Source organism: Thalia democratica, chromosome 6 (genome assembly GCF_965202585.1).
Source record: "Thalia democratica chromosome 6, ktThaDemo2.hap1.1, whole genome shotgun sequence".
Lineage (NCBI taxonomy): Eukaryota > Metazoa > Chordata > Thaliacea > Salpida > Salpidae > Thalia > Thalia democratica.
In genome coordinates this window covers 40,067,848-40,082,754 of record NC_139170.1, presented here as the reverse complement: position 1 = coordinate 40,082,754, position 14,907 = coordinate 40,067,848, and the positions used below count along the sequence as shown (strand labels likewise).

The 14,907-nt window shown below is 26.0% G+C and overlaps 2 protein-coding genes across 2 annotated transcripts; both read right to left on the bottom strand.

Annotated features, from left to right (window-relative positions):
• Window positions 1–2,013: 2,013 nt before the first annotated feature.
• LOC145838393 (stomatin-like) lies at window positions 2,014–5,785 on the bottom strand. The gene is made up of 6 exons (XM_082945976.1): window positions 5,713–5,785; window positions 5,575–5,657; window positions 4,922–5,125; window positions 3,458–3,513; window positions 2,977–3,055; window positions 2,014–2,226 (listed from the first exon to the last, which is right to left on the bottom strand). The coding sequence occupies exons 1-6, from the start codon at window positions 5,783–5,785 to the stop codon at window positions 2,038–2,040; spliced, it is 684 nt and encodes a 227-aa protein (XP_082802102.1). The 3' UTR covers window positions 2,014–2,037.
• Window positions 5,786–8,904: 3,119 nt separating this feature from the next.
• LOC145838602 (uncharacterized) lies at window positions 8,905–14,410 on the bottom strand. The gene is made up of 6 exons (XM_082946221.1): window positions 14,320–14,410; window positions 13,479–13,565; window positions 13,069–13,159; window positions 12,695–12,763; window positions 9,763–10,045; window positions 8,905–9,448 (listed from the first exon to the last, which is right to left on the bottom strand). The coding sequence occupies exons 1-6, from the start codon at window positions 14,346–14,348 to the stop codon at window positions 9,261–9,263; spliced, it is 747 nt and encodes a 248-aa protein (XP_082802347.1). The 5' UTR covers window positions 14,349–14,410; the 3' UTR covers window positions 8,905–9,260.
• Between the last annotated feature and the right edge of the window lie 497 nt (window positions 14,411–14,907).

The window sequence follows — 14,907 nt, the reverse complement described above, 5'->3', positions numbered from 1 at the left end:
TAGCAATCATGCTCTTAAAGTGAGAGTTACTAACATAAAAAAAATTGCTTGTCTAAAATTAAAAACTAATGTATGACTTTGGTTTTATGTTATTTTGTTATTTTGCTAACTATTTTCAATTTTATAATTTTCAAATACATAAATCAACAACAAGTTGTTGTTTTGTTGATCATTAAATTTTTTGGACAAGAAGTGTATTGAGTTTTTTAAGTTTATTGTAATTTATGTACAATTTGTATAATAGTTGTTTGCTAAGTTTATTTCTAAGCTGTTGAAATGTATATAATAAAAGCTTTAATCAAAAAGTTTTTTTTAGCTTCGGTACTGTGGAAACATTTTTTATTTAACTTATTTTATTTTTTAAATACAATTTTAAATATATTCCAACTTAGTATGAAACTTGACATAAAACTTTGTTTTTTTTGTGTATACAATTTTTCTTGTTCTCAAATTCTTAAAAATCACATGTTAGCTTAACAAACGTAAGTTTAATATGTTGTCTAAATGATGCTAAAATTGTTATTTGTAGACCATATAGTTGTGTTTCCCATTAGATTCAAAAATCTAGTTTAGTTTTCACAGCAATAAAATCTAAGTAATTTTTTTATTTGTTTTAACTGTACATGCTATCGGTTTGTTGGTGATTTTAGGTTTCTAGTAAAATATTGAATACGTTTACTGTTGATTTAATTATTTTTTTAGTTTAGCTTGACGATAAAATTTAATCAAACAAATAATATCTAAATAAATAAAAGTCGAAACTTTTCTACGCAAAAGTAAATCGATTACACTTATGCTTTAAATTATATATTTAACGGTTTTGGGAAATTTAGGTGAAAAATGGTCTATCGTTTAAAATCAGATATTAAAATAATAGTTTGCTACAAAGCGCTTATACTAGTAAATTTTATGTGGTAGTTACGCAGTTTGTTTCTGTGGTGAAACAAAATAATTACTTTTAAGTGCGAACTTTATGAACATTGTTGTATGGCGTTAGACTATGAAAAAATAAAACATTTGAACTATATGATCAGAAATAGCTGTTTATTACAGCGCACTTTGAAAAAATTTACACAAGCATCTCAAAAAAAAATAAACTTATAAACGATTAAACACTGTAGAAACTTGTTTTTTTTTATCAAAAGCAAAGTAAAACCTACAAGTTTTAATTTACTATAACTAATTTTGTAGTAAATTAAGCTTAGTTTTCTAAATTTTTTTTGTTTTATAAAAATAACTGTTTTAGTCGTAACTATTTTTAAGTAATTAAAAAAAAATAAAACGAGTGTTTCGTCAAAAATAAAACTTAAGTTAAACATTTTCAAAATTTGGAAATATTTTATGTTTACAAGAAAGACAAACAGTTCTATAGAAATAGTATTTATCAACAATATATCGACAAGAAGTACTCTCAGCTCTACTTATTTTAAAGTATATAAGAAATTTGCAGTTATTTTATTTTTACATTAGTAAATATATCAATCAGAAAAATAATAACGATAACAAGTTTTTTGTCTTCTACTTAAGAAGTAGAAAATTAACTTAAAATATTGATTTTACTTATTGTATTTTTTATTACTATTGTTATTATTATTATTGTTAGTAGTAGTAGTAGTAGTAGCAGGATGACAAAAACAATATTGGAAGTTTCCACTTGTCAGCAATGACCGTGGGGTTAGATCATTGGGAAAATTAAATGATGAGCTTACAAAAGCTATCAAATATTTACAATAGTAGTCTACCAGATAGACAGTAGAAAATAAGTCTACTTTTTAGCAGAAATGATATCAATGTAGCAGTGGATATTGAAAATATGCAATCTCAGCTCGGCGTCTTCATAAGTTTATATAAACTTATTTATCATATTTACAATAGTTAATCAGCAAGGTGACAAAAACTAAAAGTTTTGTTTCTACTCATCAACAGAATGACAGATACATATACAGTATTATTTAGAATCATTAGTAGTAAAACGGAAGGCGGAATTTCTTGTTTACAGCAAGAGTGTTGAAAAAAGGATATTTCAAGGTAGAGCGCCTACTTATTGGCAAGACCCCTCATCAAGTCCATGGGGATGGGGAACACTATGGTTGAGTTCTGTTCAGCGCTGATGCTGGTCAGTGTTTGCAGGTACCTCAGCTGCATGCTGTTGCTGTTCTTGCTCATCTCGTCCGCTGCTTCCTTCAACTTCTTCGCTGCCCTCATCTCACCGTCTGCTGCTATCACCTGTAGTTGTTGTTTGTACGGTGACTAAGTTCGTTTGACTCAATTAAGACATATAAAGTTGTTTGTTATTGAACTATCTTTTTGGATATTCTCACTTAATGTAACTGACTGAGTGTCCCTAAATTTAATTTTACGTTCAGTAATTGCGTAAAGTTTTAATTGTCTGAATACAAAATAGCTGATTGCAAACATCAGCAAAAAGTATTTTTTGACTTTAAAATTAAAAATTTAATTGAAAATACACAGCTTAGTGTATTATATTAGTATAAGAAAATTGAAAACTAAGTGAATAATAGTGTATTTTATACTATACAACACTTTTTAAAAGTTATAAGCTTGTATGCTTTAAACTAATAAAACTAATTATAAATACATACTAGTGTTTTAACAGAATCACAGGCAAATTTAAACTATTAATTCAAAAGATTATATTTATATTAATACGCTTAGTTAATTTTAAATGAAAAATTGGTTTAAAAAAATTGAAACTATTTTTCTTAATTATTTATTATCTATTAATAAAACTCGAAAGTTTAAAGTATAACTCCAAAATGTACAAGTGCTTCTGCTAAAGTAAAACTAAAATTCAATATTTGTAAAACTTATACGCTTTTTGTACTACTCAAGTAGTTTTTTGGCAAAAGCAAAACGTTTTTAGCAAACATGAAAACTAACTAAGTTATATTTCTAAATATACTCAGAATGAAAAATAATAGTTTCAAACTTCACTAATAAAAATGTTTAACTAACCTTAGCTTTGGCCTCTCTGTCAGCTTCTGCTTCAGCAGCCATAGCTCTTTGTAGCTGCGTTGGCAGACTAACATCTTTTCTGTAAAACAAAAAGTATATTTAAGTTTCCGCAATTTATTTGTATTTGTCAATTCTTTTAGTTTGGTCATTAGAAATGCCAGCAAAAGCTTCATAACTTCATAAGTACGATCTTAATTCAAAATGAAACTTTAGGTGTTCCACTGTTTAAACTATTTAAGTTTTAAACAAACGTTTAAAAGTTTTTTAAGTTTAAAACATAACTTAATTATTACAGACGTATATTTTGTGTAAATTTTAAATTTAGTTAGAAATTTTAAAATAAAAAAAGCTTAACGGTAAGCCATGATAGTTTTAAATTATTTTAAAGTATACAAGCATTTATAATGCTTTACTGTAAAATTTTAATAAGCATTTTTCTTATACTGTTTTAATAATAAAAAATAATTATTATAAAACTTACATTTCAACACGTTCAACTTTGATTCCCCAACGATCGGCTGATTCGTCCAATATTGACTGGAAATGATTTTTTTTTATTTAGTTAAAATGTATACTAGCAATGTTTTTACAGTCGAAAACTGATTTAAAAATGAAACCTCTTGTTAGGTTAATTATAGAATTATTTCAGTATTTATGTTTTCTTACACGGTTGGCTAATGAGAAAATAAACTGGATCTCGAACTACTTTTACTAGTTTTACTTAAAGTATTTTATTTGAAACCATGATAAAAAAACTTTTACTGTTGTTTCAGCGACAACTTAATCATGAGCATTAAAACGAAAAAAAAATTATTTTCACAACAAGCTTTACTGTTTTGCTTAAGCTAAAAGAAAAAACATAAATATTATTTAAGTAATAAATATATACTCGCGTAAAGTCATTAGTTTGCTGCACGAAAAATTTTTACAGGTTTTATTGCCACTTTAAATCATTAAATCGTATTGATTCTAAAAATTGCTTATTTATTTTTAGCTTTATTGCGTCGTAAAATTAAGTTTGTAAAAAGCCTCTTTTTTCAAATTGACCTGATTGTATGTAACAAAAACAACAGTACTCAAAATTAGGTAAGCAGAGAGTTTGGAAAGAGTTTTCAATAATCTATATTATACTTTAAAATCAGAAACGAGCAGAAAAAAAAAGATTGATAAATAAATGTTTTAAACATTTTTGTCAGTTGTGCGTTAAAACCACGAAAAAAAAAACTAATTGAATTTTGCAAGTTAAAAAAAATATTAACAAACTTTGTTTTGAGAACAAACTTTATCATTAAGTTTATTTAACTATTTTAAAGACTCAATTTATTTTGTTTAGGTAAAAAGAATTAAAAACATACTTGTAAGCATACACATTTAGAAAATACTGTTATTTTAGTTATTGAAAATTGTTTAACTGATTTTATAACTTTAATTTACTTTTTTACAAAACAATTAGTTCTTTTAACACTACATTTCTGGACAGTTGTGGAAGATACTAACTAACTGAACACTTAAAACGAGGTATGATTATACACACAATATTAAGCTTAAAACTACCTGATAAGTGATTCAGCTTATTGCATATCTAATAAACAAAAAGCTTTTTTATAAAAACATAATATGAAAAAAATTTTACACTCATCGTGCTTTAAAGGTTTTAGATTTAAACATTTTTAAGTCAACTTAAAAAGACAGCTTGATATCAGCAAGCGTTTACTACGAAAAGTTACGGAACCAAATATTTCTGTTCAACTTTCTGAAAAAAAACCATTCTACTCAACTACACATTCCATTGCTTAATAAAGTTTATAACACTTATCGTTTTTTTTTAGTGATTTTTATCAACTTTGTATATCAACTTCGGAGCTGCAACGAATTAAAAAACAATACAAAACAAAGATTTTTTGTTACCGATTAATTGTAAGCAAATGTATTGTTAAACACAAACCTGCATCCCACTGCTGATGACCTTCCGGTCGCTCAGAACCTGCAGGAGGGTCTTGGTGCCCAGCATGTTCCTCAGCGTGGTCTGCGCCAGCATCTGAGTGGCTCCGTCCGAATCCTTCACGTTCGCCACGGACTTCTGCGGTTCCTGCACCCTGTAGTACACCACCGCGTCCACCTTGATCGTCACGCTGTCCTTTGTCAGAATCTGGAGAAATAGTTGCATTAACTTTAGAACTATTTGTAGTTGCACAATTATTAAGCAACTAAACAAACGAGTATAATATTTTTACAACGTCTGTATAGCTGTTATATAGAAATGGTGTAAGTATACCTTGGAAAAAAACTTATAGAAATTATACAAACTTTTAAATTAAAAACCTGATAAGTACGTTATTTCCAGCTAAAGTTATTTCTATTTTAAAGATGGGACATAGTAGGTAAAAGTATACATTTACATCAAGTAATTAATTTAGAGCTTAAACACAGATAAGGTATTTGTATACTTAAACTCTAGATATATTGAATGTTTAAAAACAGTTTATGTACTCCTAATAGTCTATTTAGATGGTTGAAAACTAAAGAAAAACTTTTCATAACCCTAGAGCTAAATTCGGTTGTGTGATAAAAAGTTGGATATATATTGTTTAAACTAACTTCTTGGGGCGGGACATTGAAAGACTTGGTTCGGAGGTCAACTAATGTGAACGTGTCAGTGCACGGAAGGATGCAAAACAAACCTGTTAATAATTATAAAATAATAAAACAAACACAAATATTCATTATATTTCTTACCGGGTCCCTTCGCCCCACCCCCCTGCAACCTTCCTAATCTGAATACAACTGCTCGTTCGTACTCCGTAACCATCTACAACAAAAATGTTGTTTAGAATATTTTCCAAAAAAAATGCAACACAGTTTAAAAAGAAAGTTTATCGAATTTAAAATAACAATATTAGAGTTGTTTAGACTTTCAGACGCTTTCGTAAAAACAGATTAAAAACCTTTTATTTTTATTTGAAAGCGCGTTATTAACTTTTTAATATCTAATTAGGTTTAAAAAAGCAACTATTTTATATGTACTGTACGCTAGTATTTTGTATGGATATTTAAAACAACACAAAAACATTTTTTGGGAAAATTGTTAAAATCAATGGTTAGAGTAATTTTAGTACAGATTAATTGACAAGCGTAAAGTTATTTAAGACATATTAACTTAAATTCTACTAGCGATAAGACTTATATTTTTTTATCAAATATATTGTTTTGAATTTATAAAATCTAAGTAAAATAAAAAGATAAAATATTGAAAGTTGTGCTTAAAAATAAATATAAAATACTTGTTCAAGTCCAAAAGAAGTTAAAAATAAAACAACGAACCTTAACAATGTAGCAACAAGCACCAAACGGGAAAGCAATAAAAGCGGCTACATAGCTCAAACCAAGAATAATATTTCCAAGCACTCCATACTTTTGCAACGTTTTATCTGTAAAAAAAAGAGTTTTTAGAAAACTGCTGAAACTTTTTAATACTTTTTAATTTTATGTAACGCTTATAGTGAATTTAGTGATCTAATTCTGCAATTAAAGTTTTAATATAAAAGTAAAAAGTAAACTTGTTTAACATAAAGTTAATAAAACTCTAGGAAAGTACTAGTTGAATTTCAAAAACTTGTTTGTTAAATTAGAGCTTTTCTCACGGCATACAAAAGTTCAGGCTTCTGCCCTGCAGACTTTCGACGGTGCTTTTCTTATTCATTTAAAGTGTTTAAAATTTCGTACAACAGATTATATAGCAGGTTGCTTATTTTTAATCGAAACTTCTTCTTATATGTTACTAGTGTTTTAAATTGTGTATAAACCTTATTACATTTTAATATTTGTAAGTTAAACATCTCAGCGTGAAAAATAATAAATATTTTAATTAAATAATGAAAAATTATTAAATAAAACTACCCAAAAATTTCTATTTTATACAGAATAAGCAAAACGTAAGTCATTAACATTTGATATCAACACTTACTTGGATTAAATCTTGTTCTTCTTTTCTTTTTATGCGACTCGGAAATTTCCATAACGGCTTGGAGCTTTTAAACTAAATATAGAACTAACACAATTAATATAACAAACTAGCAAGCACAGCGTATCTAGAAACTGAACTGATACATAAAAGATATGTCTTATGATTGTTACTAGAACTCAGTCACGAGTTAGAAAAGGAAAAACGTTCTCTTCTAAATTTTACAGTCTCGGTAATTTATTTTGCTGTAAAAACTTTTCAAAATACTACAGTACTTTTTTACAGCTATAAAAACTTTCCACTCACCGAAAAGAAGTAATTGTGTGAGAAAAAAGCAACACATTTATTTTACTGACTTTCTTTTTTACTCTTTTAACAGGAAATATAATTAAAATAATATATTATTAAAATGTTATAATTAAAAAATGAATTTGTACTTTCTAAGTAACTTATTTTACAAAGTTTTGAAAAAAAAAAGTACTCATTATCACTTATAAATTAGTTTTTGTGGTCTAAAAAAGTTTTTTTTTTTACTAAATTAAATTGTAATTTTTCTTTTGTATAAAACTAAAAAGTTTAACATGATTAGATGTATGTCTTGATATTTGAATAATAAATATGACCTGGCGTTAGAAAACTGTTTTATTAAACTTAGATATATATATATGTCAGTAAATATTATGTCTTAAAGATTCAACTTTAGAAGTTGATTTAGTTTCATGGAAAAACAACAATAATATTCTGCACTATTAGTAATAGATGAAATAGTTTAAATCATTTAACCTAAGACTAGCAAATAAAAATAGTCGAACTACGTTCGTTTTTGCAAACAATTATTTTAAAAGTTTTCAATTGAACAAACAAATCTCAAAAGATCAAACTACCTAGGTTTCATACCTAGATAACTAAAAAAATTGAAAGCTCTAATTATACTTTATTTAATTTTTAAATATTTTGTTTATGCTTATTGTTTATCCTTAGCATTCTTATCAATTCTACTTTAACTTAAGATTATTACTTTTCTTTGATTTTCAGCAATAGTTTTCTATTAATCCTTTAAAGTTTATAATTCAAAAATATAAACTTTGATTGATTATACTTTGTTTTAATATAGTTTGGCTGATAAATACATATACATATCCATAATTGACAAAAAAAAATATTCATTTTTCTTCAAGTAAAACATCTGCTGAACTTAAAAGTTCATTACTTTGTCTGCAACTTTATCTTTCGGCTTTCCACATTAAACATATTTCTATTAATTTTATCAACACTTATTAAAATTGAGAGCTTGCATTTTAAAAGCATAAACAAATTTCGTTCTAAGTACTTACTATATTCAAGATTATATTGTAATTCTTTTTACAATTTGTTTAGGTTCAATTCATTTCGTATAAACAAAAAAAATGCTGGTATCAAAGTTTAGTAAGAAAATCAAAACTTCTGAGCTAAATATATTTTTGTTTAAGAATAAAGAAAAAGTGCAACATTTGATTAGTTTTTAGTTTTAATTAAAACTGATGCAATGACAAAACTTTACGACGTGAAACAATGATGTTTAATTTAAATAAATGTATATAAATCTGCTTTTGACAGTAAATGAGTAAAAGTATCATATAAAAAAAAGCACAAATTTATTGCTATTTATTAAAGAAAGTTTTATACTGTTCAATATACTTAATGTTTAAAATAGATATTTAAAACATCATTAGTACGACATAAAATTTGACTACATGAAAATTTTTTTTTTTGTATATTACTTTGTTGAATATATGACATTTACAAATGTTTTTGGTTTTTTTAATCACAAATTGATTGAAAGAAAACAAAAAAGTATTGCTAACACGTATTATAACAAAAACATGTAACATTTAAATGAGTAAATATTAAAGTTGCGCTTTATTAAAGCACGGTAATATAAGAACAGAAAAAAAAAATTTAAATCAATTTTCAGTTGGTTTCGTTTTAAGTACTGCTTTAATACTAAAATTAGTTTTTAAAACTTTTTCATTTAAATAAATCAAGTTAAAAACATTTTATATCTAGTTAAGTTATTACATTACAAATGTATAAATTCGATAAACAAATGATTGTGTTTGGATTTTTCAAACTTAAATAAGTTTATTTAATACATTCTTTTATTAAAGAGTTGAACATTCTATCGCTGTATCTTTTTTAAAACTATTAAACACTATCTGTAAATATAAAAAAACTGAAGTTTATCACACTTAAAAAAGTTTCAATAAAACACCTTTTTAAGAAAAAGTAACATGAAATGTGTTATAAATTTAAATTACTAAAAACAATTGTTAAAACAGGCAGACTAAAAAGACGAAGGCAGTTTTACTACTATTGACCTCGGGTTATTTCTCCTAAATTCAGGAAGACTGTTTCTTTCAGGAATTTTTTCAACATGATTACTTCTAAGGTTATTTCTCCTAGTACTAAAATCAACAACGTTGCTTTTTTCTAAAGATTTTCTTAACTGTGACGAGTACTTGTAATCTTTACCTAAAATTTAAAGAATAACAATTATAGTTGATCAGTTTATAGTTAACATCTTTAAAGTGTACCGCTAAAATTTATAAAACTTTTATCAAATATCACATTTTACGCTGACAATCAACTTTCAACTTGCAAATTTTTAGCAAGTTTAAATATATCAAAAATAAATTATAAACTAAGAAATATTTCTAGATTTACAGCTAACCCAGATATTTTTCTTTTAGAAAAACTAACTAATTTAAAACTATGGCATTACTGCTTTTTACAATCTACTATATTAAACTATACCATAAACATTAAACTAACAGAAACTTTCTTACCGTTAGGTGGCAGCTGTTGCTTCATTAAAAGCCTCGTTGCTTGCAACGCTTCTTCGCGGTTTCCATGAAAACCGTTTTGTGACGTCACATCGTTACGTGACGTCATCACGTACACCCCGACACGCGACGTGTTTGGGGGAGGGGCAGACCTGGTGGTCGCCCTGCCGACCTGGTTGCCACGGAGGCACTTGGCAACGTGGGCCGGGTGCTGAAGTTTCAGGGGGTTTCCCTTCATTGTCATCCAGGGAGTGTTGAGGCGTGCCAAGTAGATTTCCGAGGAGTTCTGTGGAAAAAATATTTATATATAACTTATATATATTATACAGTAATCTTCCTTTATTCTACCAACATATGTTTCTGTGTGTTAACGAATCAACACACTTAATCTGGGTTCTGTAAAAAAAATAATTACTGTAATGAGTGAATAGACTGTGCACACAACCGACGGTTCTTCTTCAAATAACACCTTGGCGCCTTCTCACCTTTCATACTTTTCATTCACCTTCCACATACACTCACATTCACTTAACATATATTAATATAATTATATATCCTAAGTAACATATAGTTTTATTCATTTATTGTTTATTTCTCCGAAATTTCATATATTCACTTTACCCTCCGACTATAATTCTTCACACCTTTTTATGTTAAGTTCCAAGTTTAATTGGAAGCCTGTATTCAAATCACAGATAAACCGTGCTTTTTTACCTACTTCGCCCAAGAGAGCTAGTAGGTTTTTTACTGCAGGTTTATACTTAGCATATGACTACCTTGTTGTTTTACATTTTAACTTTCATATATAACACAATTTACTTATTAAATATTTAAAATATCTGTATGGGATATTTAAATTAAACAGCCGACTCCTACTTTACCAATTAATTATTGTATTAATTATAAAATACAATATATGTTTAATTTAGGTCATTATAATTTTAAATATGTCGCTGTAAATTAATTATCGGTCAGAACATTGTAAACCCAATAACAATTTTGTTTTTTTGTGTTTTGTTTATTCTTAAAGTTTAGTTTTTTCATTTTTGATTTTTACATTTGAACTAAATCTGCTTCCTAATTCTATATAACTTTGATTCAATCATTACAAACATTCTATATATAATATACATGTTACATCGAGTTTCTGTGACTTTTATTGCCTTCACCGTCGTTAAGTTTTATTAAATTCTATTGATTCACTAACTAATGTTTATTTTTTTATTTTTGTTCAAAGTAGATTACATAAAAACTAAATTAATGTTCTTTGCAATACAAATTAAATAGTTTAAATAACCTCATTTACATTGTGACGTAATTGTTAGTTGTAATGAATGTATTTTTCATTAGTTAACAACAATAAAATTTGAATCAGTTATCTTTCCCATTAACGTGAGTTGTTTGTTTATATTATGATTTGTTGTTTTGTTGTGTAATTTAGCTTACTTTACTTATTTTAGACTTAATAATCACAAATATTATATAGTTTTATAACAGTCGGATTTAAAATTAAGTACTTTACCTATTAATAACTATTATCTGTAGAAAATATCTTATTTTAATGAAAACATGTATACACCTACTTTATTCTATGCTTCTATTCTCTTATTACAGTAATTATTTTTTTACAGAACCCAGTTGAAGTGTGTTGATTCGTTAACACACAGAAACATATGTTGGTAGAATAAAGGAAGATTACTGTATAATTTGTTTTTATTTTATTTATATTCCAGTGAAGTTACTTCACTAGGATCTTTTGTTATCAAACAATTAAACCTATATTTTGAACAGTTATAACTTATATATAAATATTTTTTTACTTTATATTAATTTAGAATATTAAATATATAAATTTTATTAATCAGTGAATCAAAGGGCTTTATATTATTCAAACAAGGTTGATAGTTAGAAGCTCCCTTTGAATTTTTAGTGTATTTTGTTTAAAATATAAAATAAAGTATAAAAAGGCTTTGAAACAACGCAACAGTTATCTTTATAAAATTTGTTAAAATAAAAAAATTATAAAGTTTCAAAAATATTTTATTAGAACTTTGATGTTTTAAACACAAAATATTAATGTTAGATGCTCAAAATAAACTGGTCAAATTTGTTTTCTATTTTCACTCAATTTTTTAGTTTTTAAGTATAGCTATGTTTTACGAACAAATATATTTTTAACTAATTTCAATTACAAACTAATCACAAATACAAACAAACTAATAACTGATCAAATTTCTCAAGGTACAGTTATGCTTAAACAAACAAAGAAATGTTTATTTACTAGGCAACTTATTTATGACTTATACGATCGAATTAATTGACTAATGACAGCTTTTAAATTTATTATAAAGTTTTCGTGACCTTTACACTAAACATTTACTGCTTGTACACCATTATAAGTTTTTAAGAATAAGTTTTGCTTTGGTAGCTTAAAGTTTAAATATTCTCATTTTCAAAAAATTATAACTTATCTAGAAAAACTTTATCCATTTGAAAGATTTTTTGAAAAATAAATTCTAATCATTAAGCAAACAATTGGGACTTTGTAAAAATATTTTGTTAGATTAATTTGTTTTTTTTTTTAAATAACTACTTTACTAAACAGATACAAACATCTTAGACAAAAAGCTAATAAGAAGTTGAAGTTTTTTGGTTGAGTCTTTTGTATAAAATAAATAAGAATAAGTTTTTACTAATACTATTAATTTTATTCATAATAAAACTGCATTAATACTTCGTCAAACTTTTAGCTCCTTTTTTAAACTATTTCCAAGTTTTAAACTTTTATAAAGCATTCTATGTAATATAAAATATAATCGCAAATACTTGATAAAAATTTGAAATAAATTAACATTAGAAAAAAAGTTTGTAACTAAGTTTCAAAAAAGTATATAAAATGTTTAAAGGTTAGTTAGTAAAAACTATTTTCTCTAACCTTTTCTAAATATTTCATTTTGTTTTTTGGTCTCTCATGATTATTTTCATTTGGTTTCTTTTGTAATGCCTACAAGTGTTTTTTTAACTTTGTTAACTTAATTTGTTTAAACACCATAAAATTTAAACTTTAAATAGCTTGTTTTTAAAATCTTGTTTAAACTCTCCTTGCTTATCGATGTACATTGTACAAATATGTACTAACAAGTAAGTAATTTTTGTATAAAGATTAAGTAAAACTTTTAAAAGTCTTTAAAACTTGTAAAATGTTTCAATTTACGCGAGCTGTTACACTCTTTGAAATTCTTTGTAGTTACAAATCATTTACTGCATTTGTTTTTATACTTTGTTGCACATATACACAATAAAACAAACTTTTGAATCTTTTTGATTTCTTCTTGTTAGAGAAGTCATATTTCTTTTTGGATGAAATTGTACTGAATAAGGTCGAACTTGTTTAGTTGTTCTAAAGAAATAACTGTAAGGTTTCACTTGCAAAAATATTTACCAACAATTTAGGAAATAAATACTCTAGTTAAATGTTATGTTATAAATTTAATTTTTTGATGTAAATTTAATTACGATTAGTTGCTATAAATGATTTTTAGTTCTAAGAAAAAACTTAGTTTAACTATTTCACTAAGCTGAAGTTTACACTCGAACATATTTTAAGAACTTTTATAATTATATATCAAATAATATTAAGTTATATTTGAAAACTTTGTCCTGTACAGTAAAAACCTTAACAAATTTCAAAACACATGTATAAACAATCTAAAACTTACTTAAATTCTTCTTTTTTGATATCACTCGAGCCTCTTGTTTTCATAAAGTGGCGTAGGTAAGATGCATATGGACTTGTATTATGATTTCTATTAAAAAATAATAAAACATTAATAAACAAAACCGCTTTTGGTGAAAAAAATAACACAATGAACACTTTTTAAACTCTTAGTATGTAACAGTTGTACTCCTTCTGAAATATTTATAAAAACTTAATAGTATGGGACAAATGCTAAACTAATATAAGTATTACAGGTTATAAGACGTAAAATTTGAAAAAAAAAACTTTTATAATAATATCAAAAAATATTACACTAAAAAACTATTTTATTAGTTTTACTGTATTTGATAAAATTTACTTTCAAAATTATTAATTCTTTATCATAAAATTTGATTTTTGTAGTTATGTTACACAATTCTCTTAATCTTATTACTAAGCAACGATTACTTCAATTAATCAAGTAAGCTGAAATAAAACTCTTCAAGTACAAACTAATACTGAGCTAATGAAGCCTATAACTGACACAGTTGAAGGGATTATCTTGTCTCTCAAAATTTAAAAGTAAGTTCCAAGCACTTGAAGTTGACTTTTCTCTAAAGGAAATAAAACAAAACCAAGTTCACTGTGGCTGATTGTCGCTTAAGTGTGTTTGGGACTTTGTAGTAAACCTTTTTGGCCTTTAAGTATTTGCGTCAAAGCCGAATAAAGGTTGCTTGAGAAGAAAATAAAACTGTAGTCTCGCTTGGAGATTAAAAACCGCTTATTCGTTTTTTTAAAGCTCATCTATAAAAATCCAAGATTATTCCCTTAAAATATTTTAAGTAGTTAGATTTTAAACTTACTTGAGTATTGTCGAGTAGTATTCTTGCATGTCATTGTATTTGTCATTTTCTGTTATTTTCGGTTTTTGTTTATTTTCAATTACGATGTTTGGGAACATTTCTTTTTTGTTGTTTTCATTTTGTCTGTACCTTGTAATGTTGTTATGTGGGTCTTTATAATCGTCTTTGTATTCTCTGATGCGCCTTATAGAGCTAAAAATTAGTCGTTGGGAACCCATGCTTTTTATTAAAGTATTTTTAAAATCTGTAAAATTATTTTAAAAACGGCTCTGTTAACTTTTACATTCAAGTTAAGTAATAGTTTTTTGTAATTTATTTCTACACTTGTACTATTTTTGAAAATAAAATCATGCTATAATAAATCTAGTTTGCTGTTTTCTTTTTAATGTTTAACCACTGTTTTGTAAATGCCACAAAAAACGTACAAAAAACTTGATACATTGCAAAAGCAAAATATCAAACGATCATTATAAAACTAATCTGATTAAAAATAAAGTTAAACCGTAAGCTAAAACATTACAAACACTTTAACAATACAAATCTTGAATAACAATTTACACCTTTTATTTCTATTCGTGTTGCTAACAC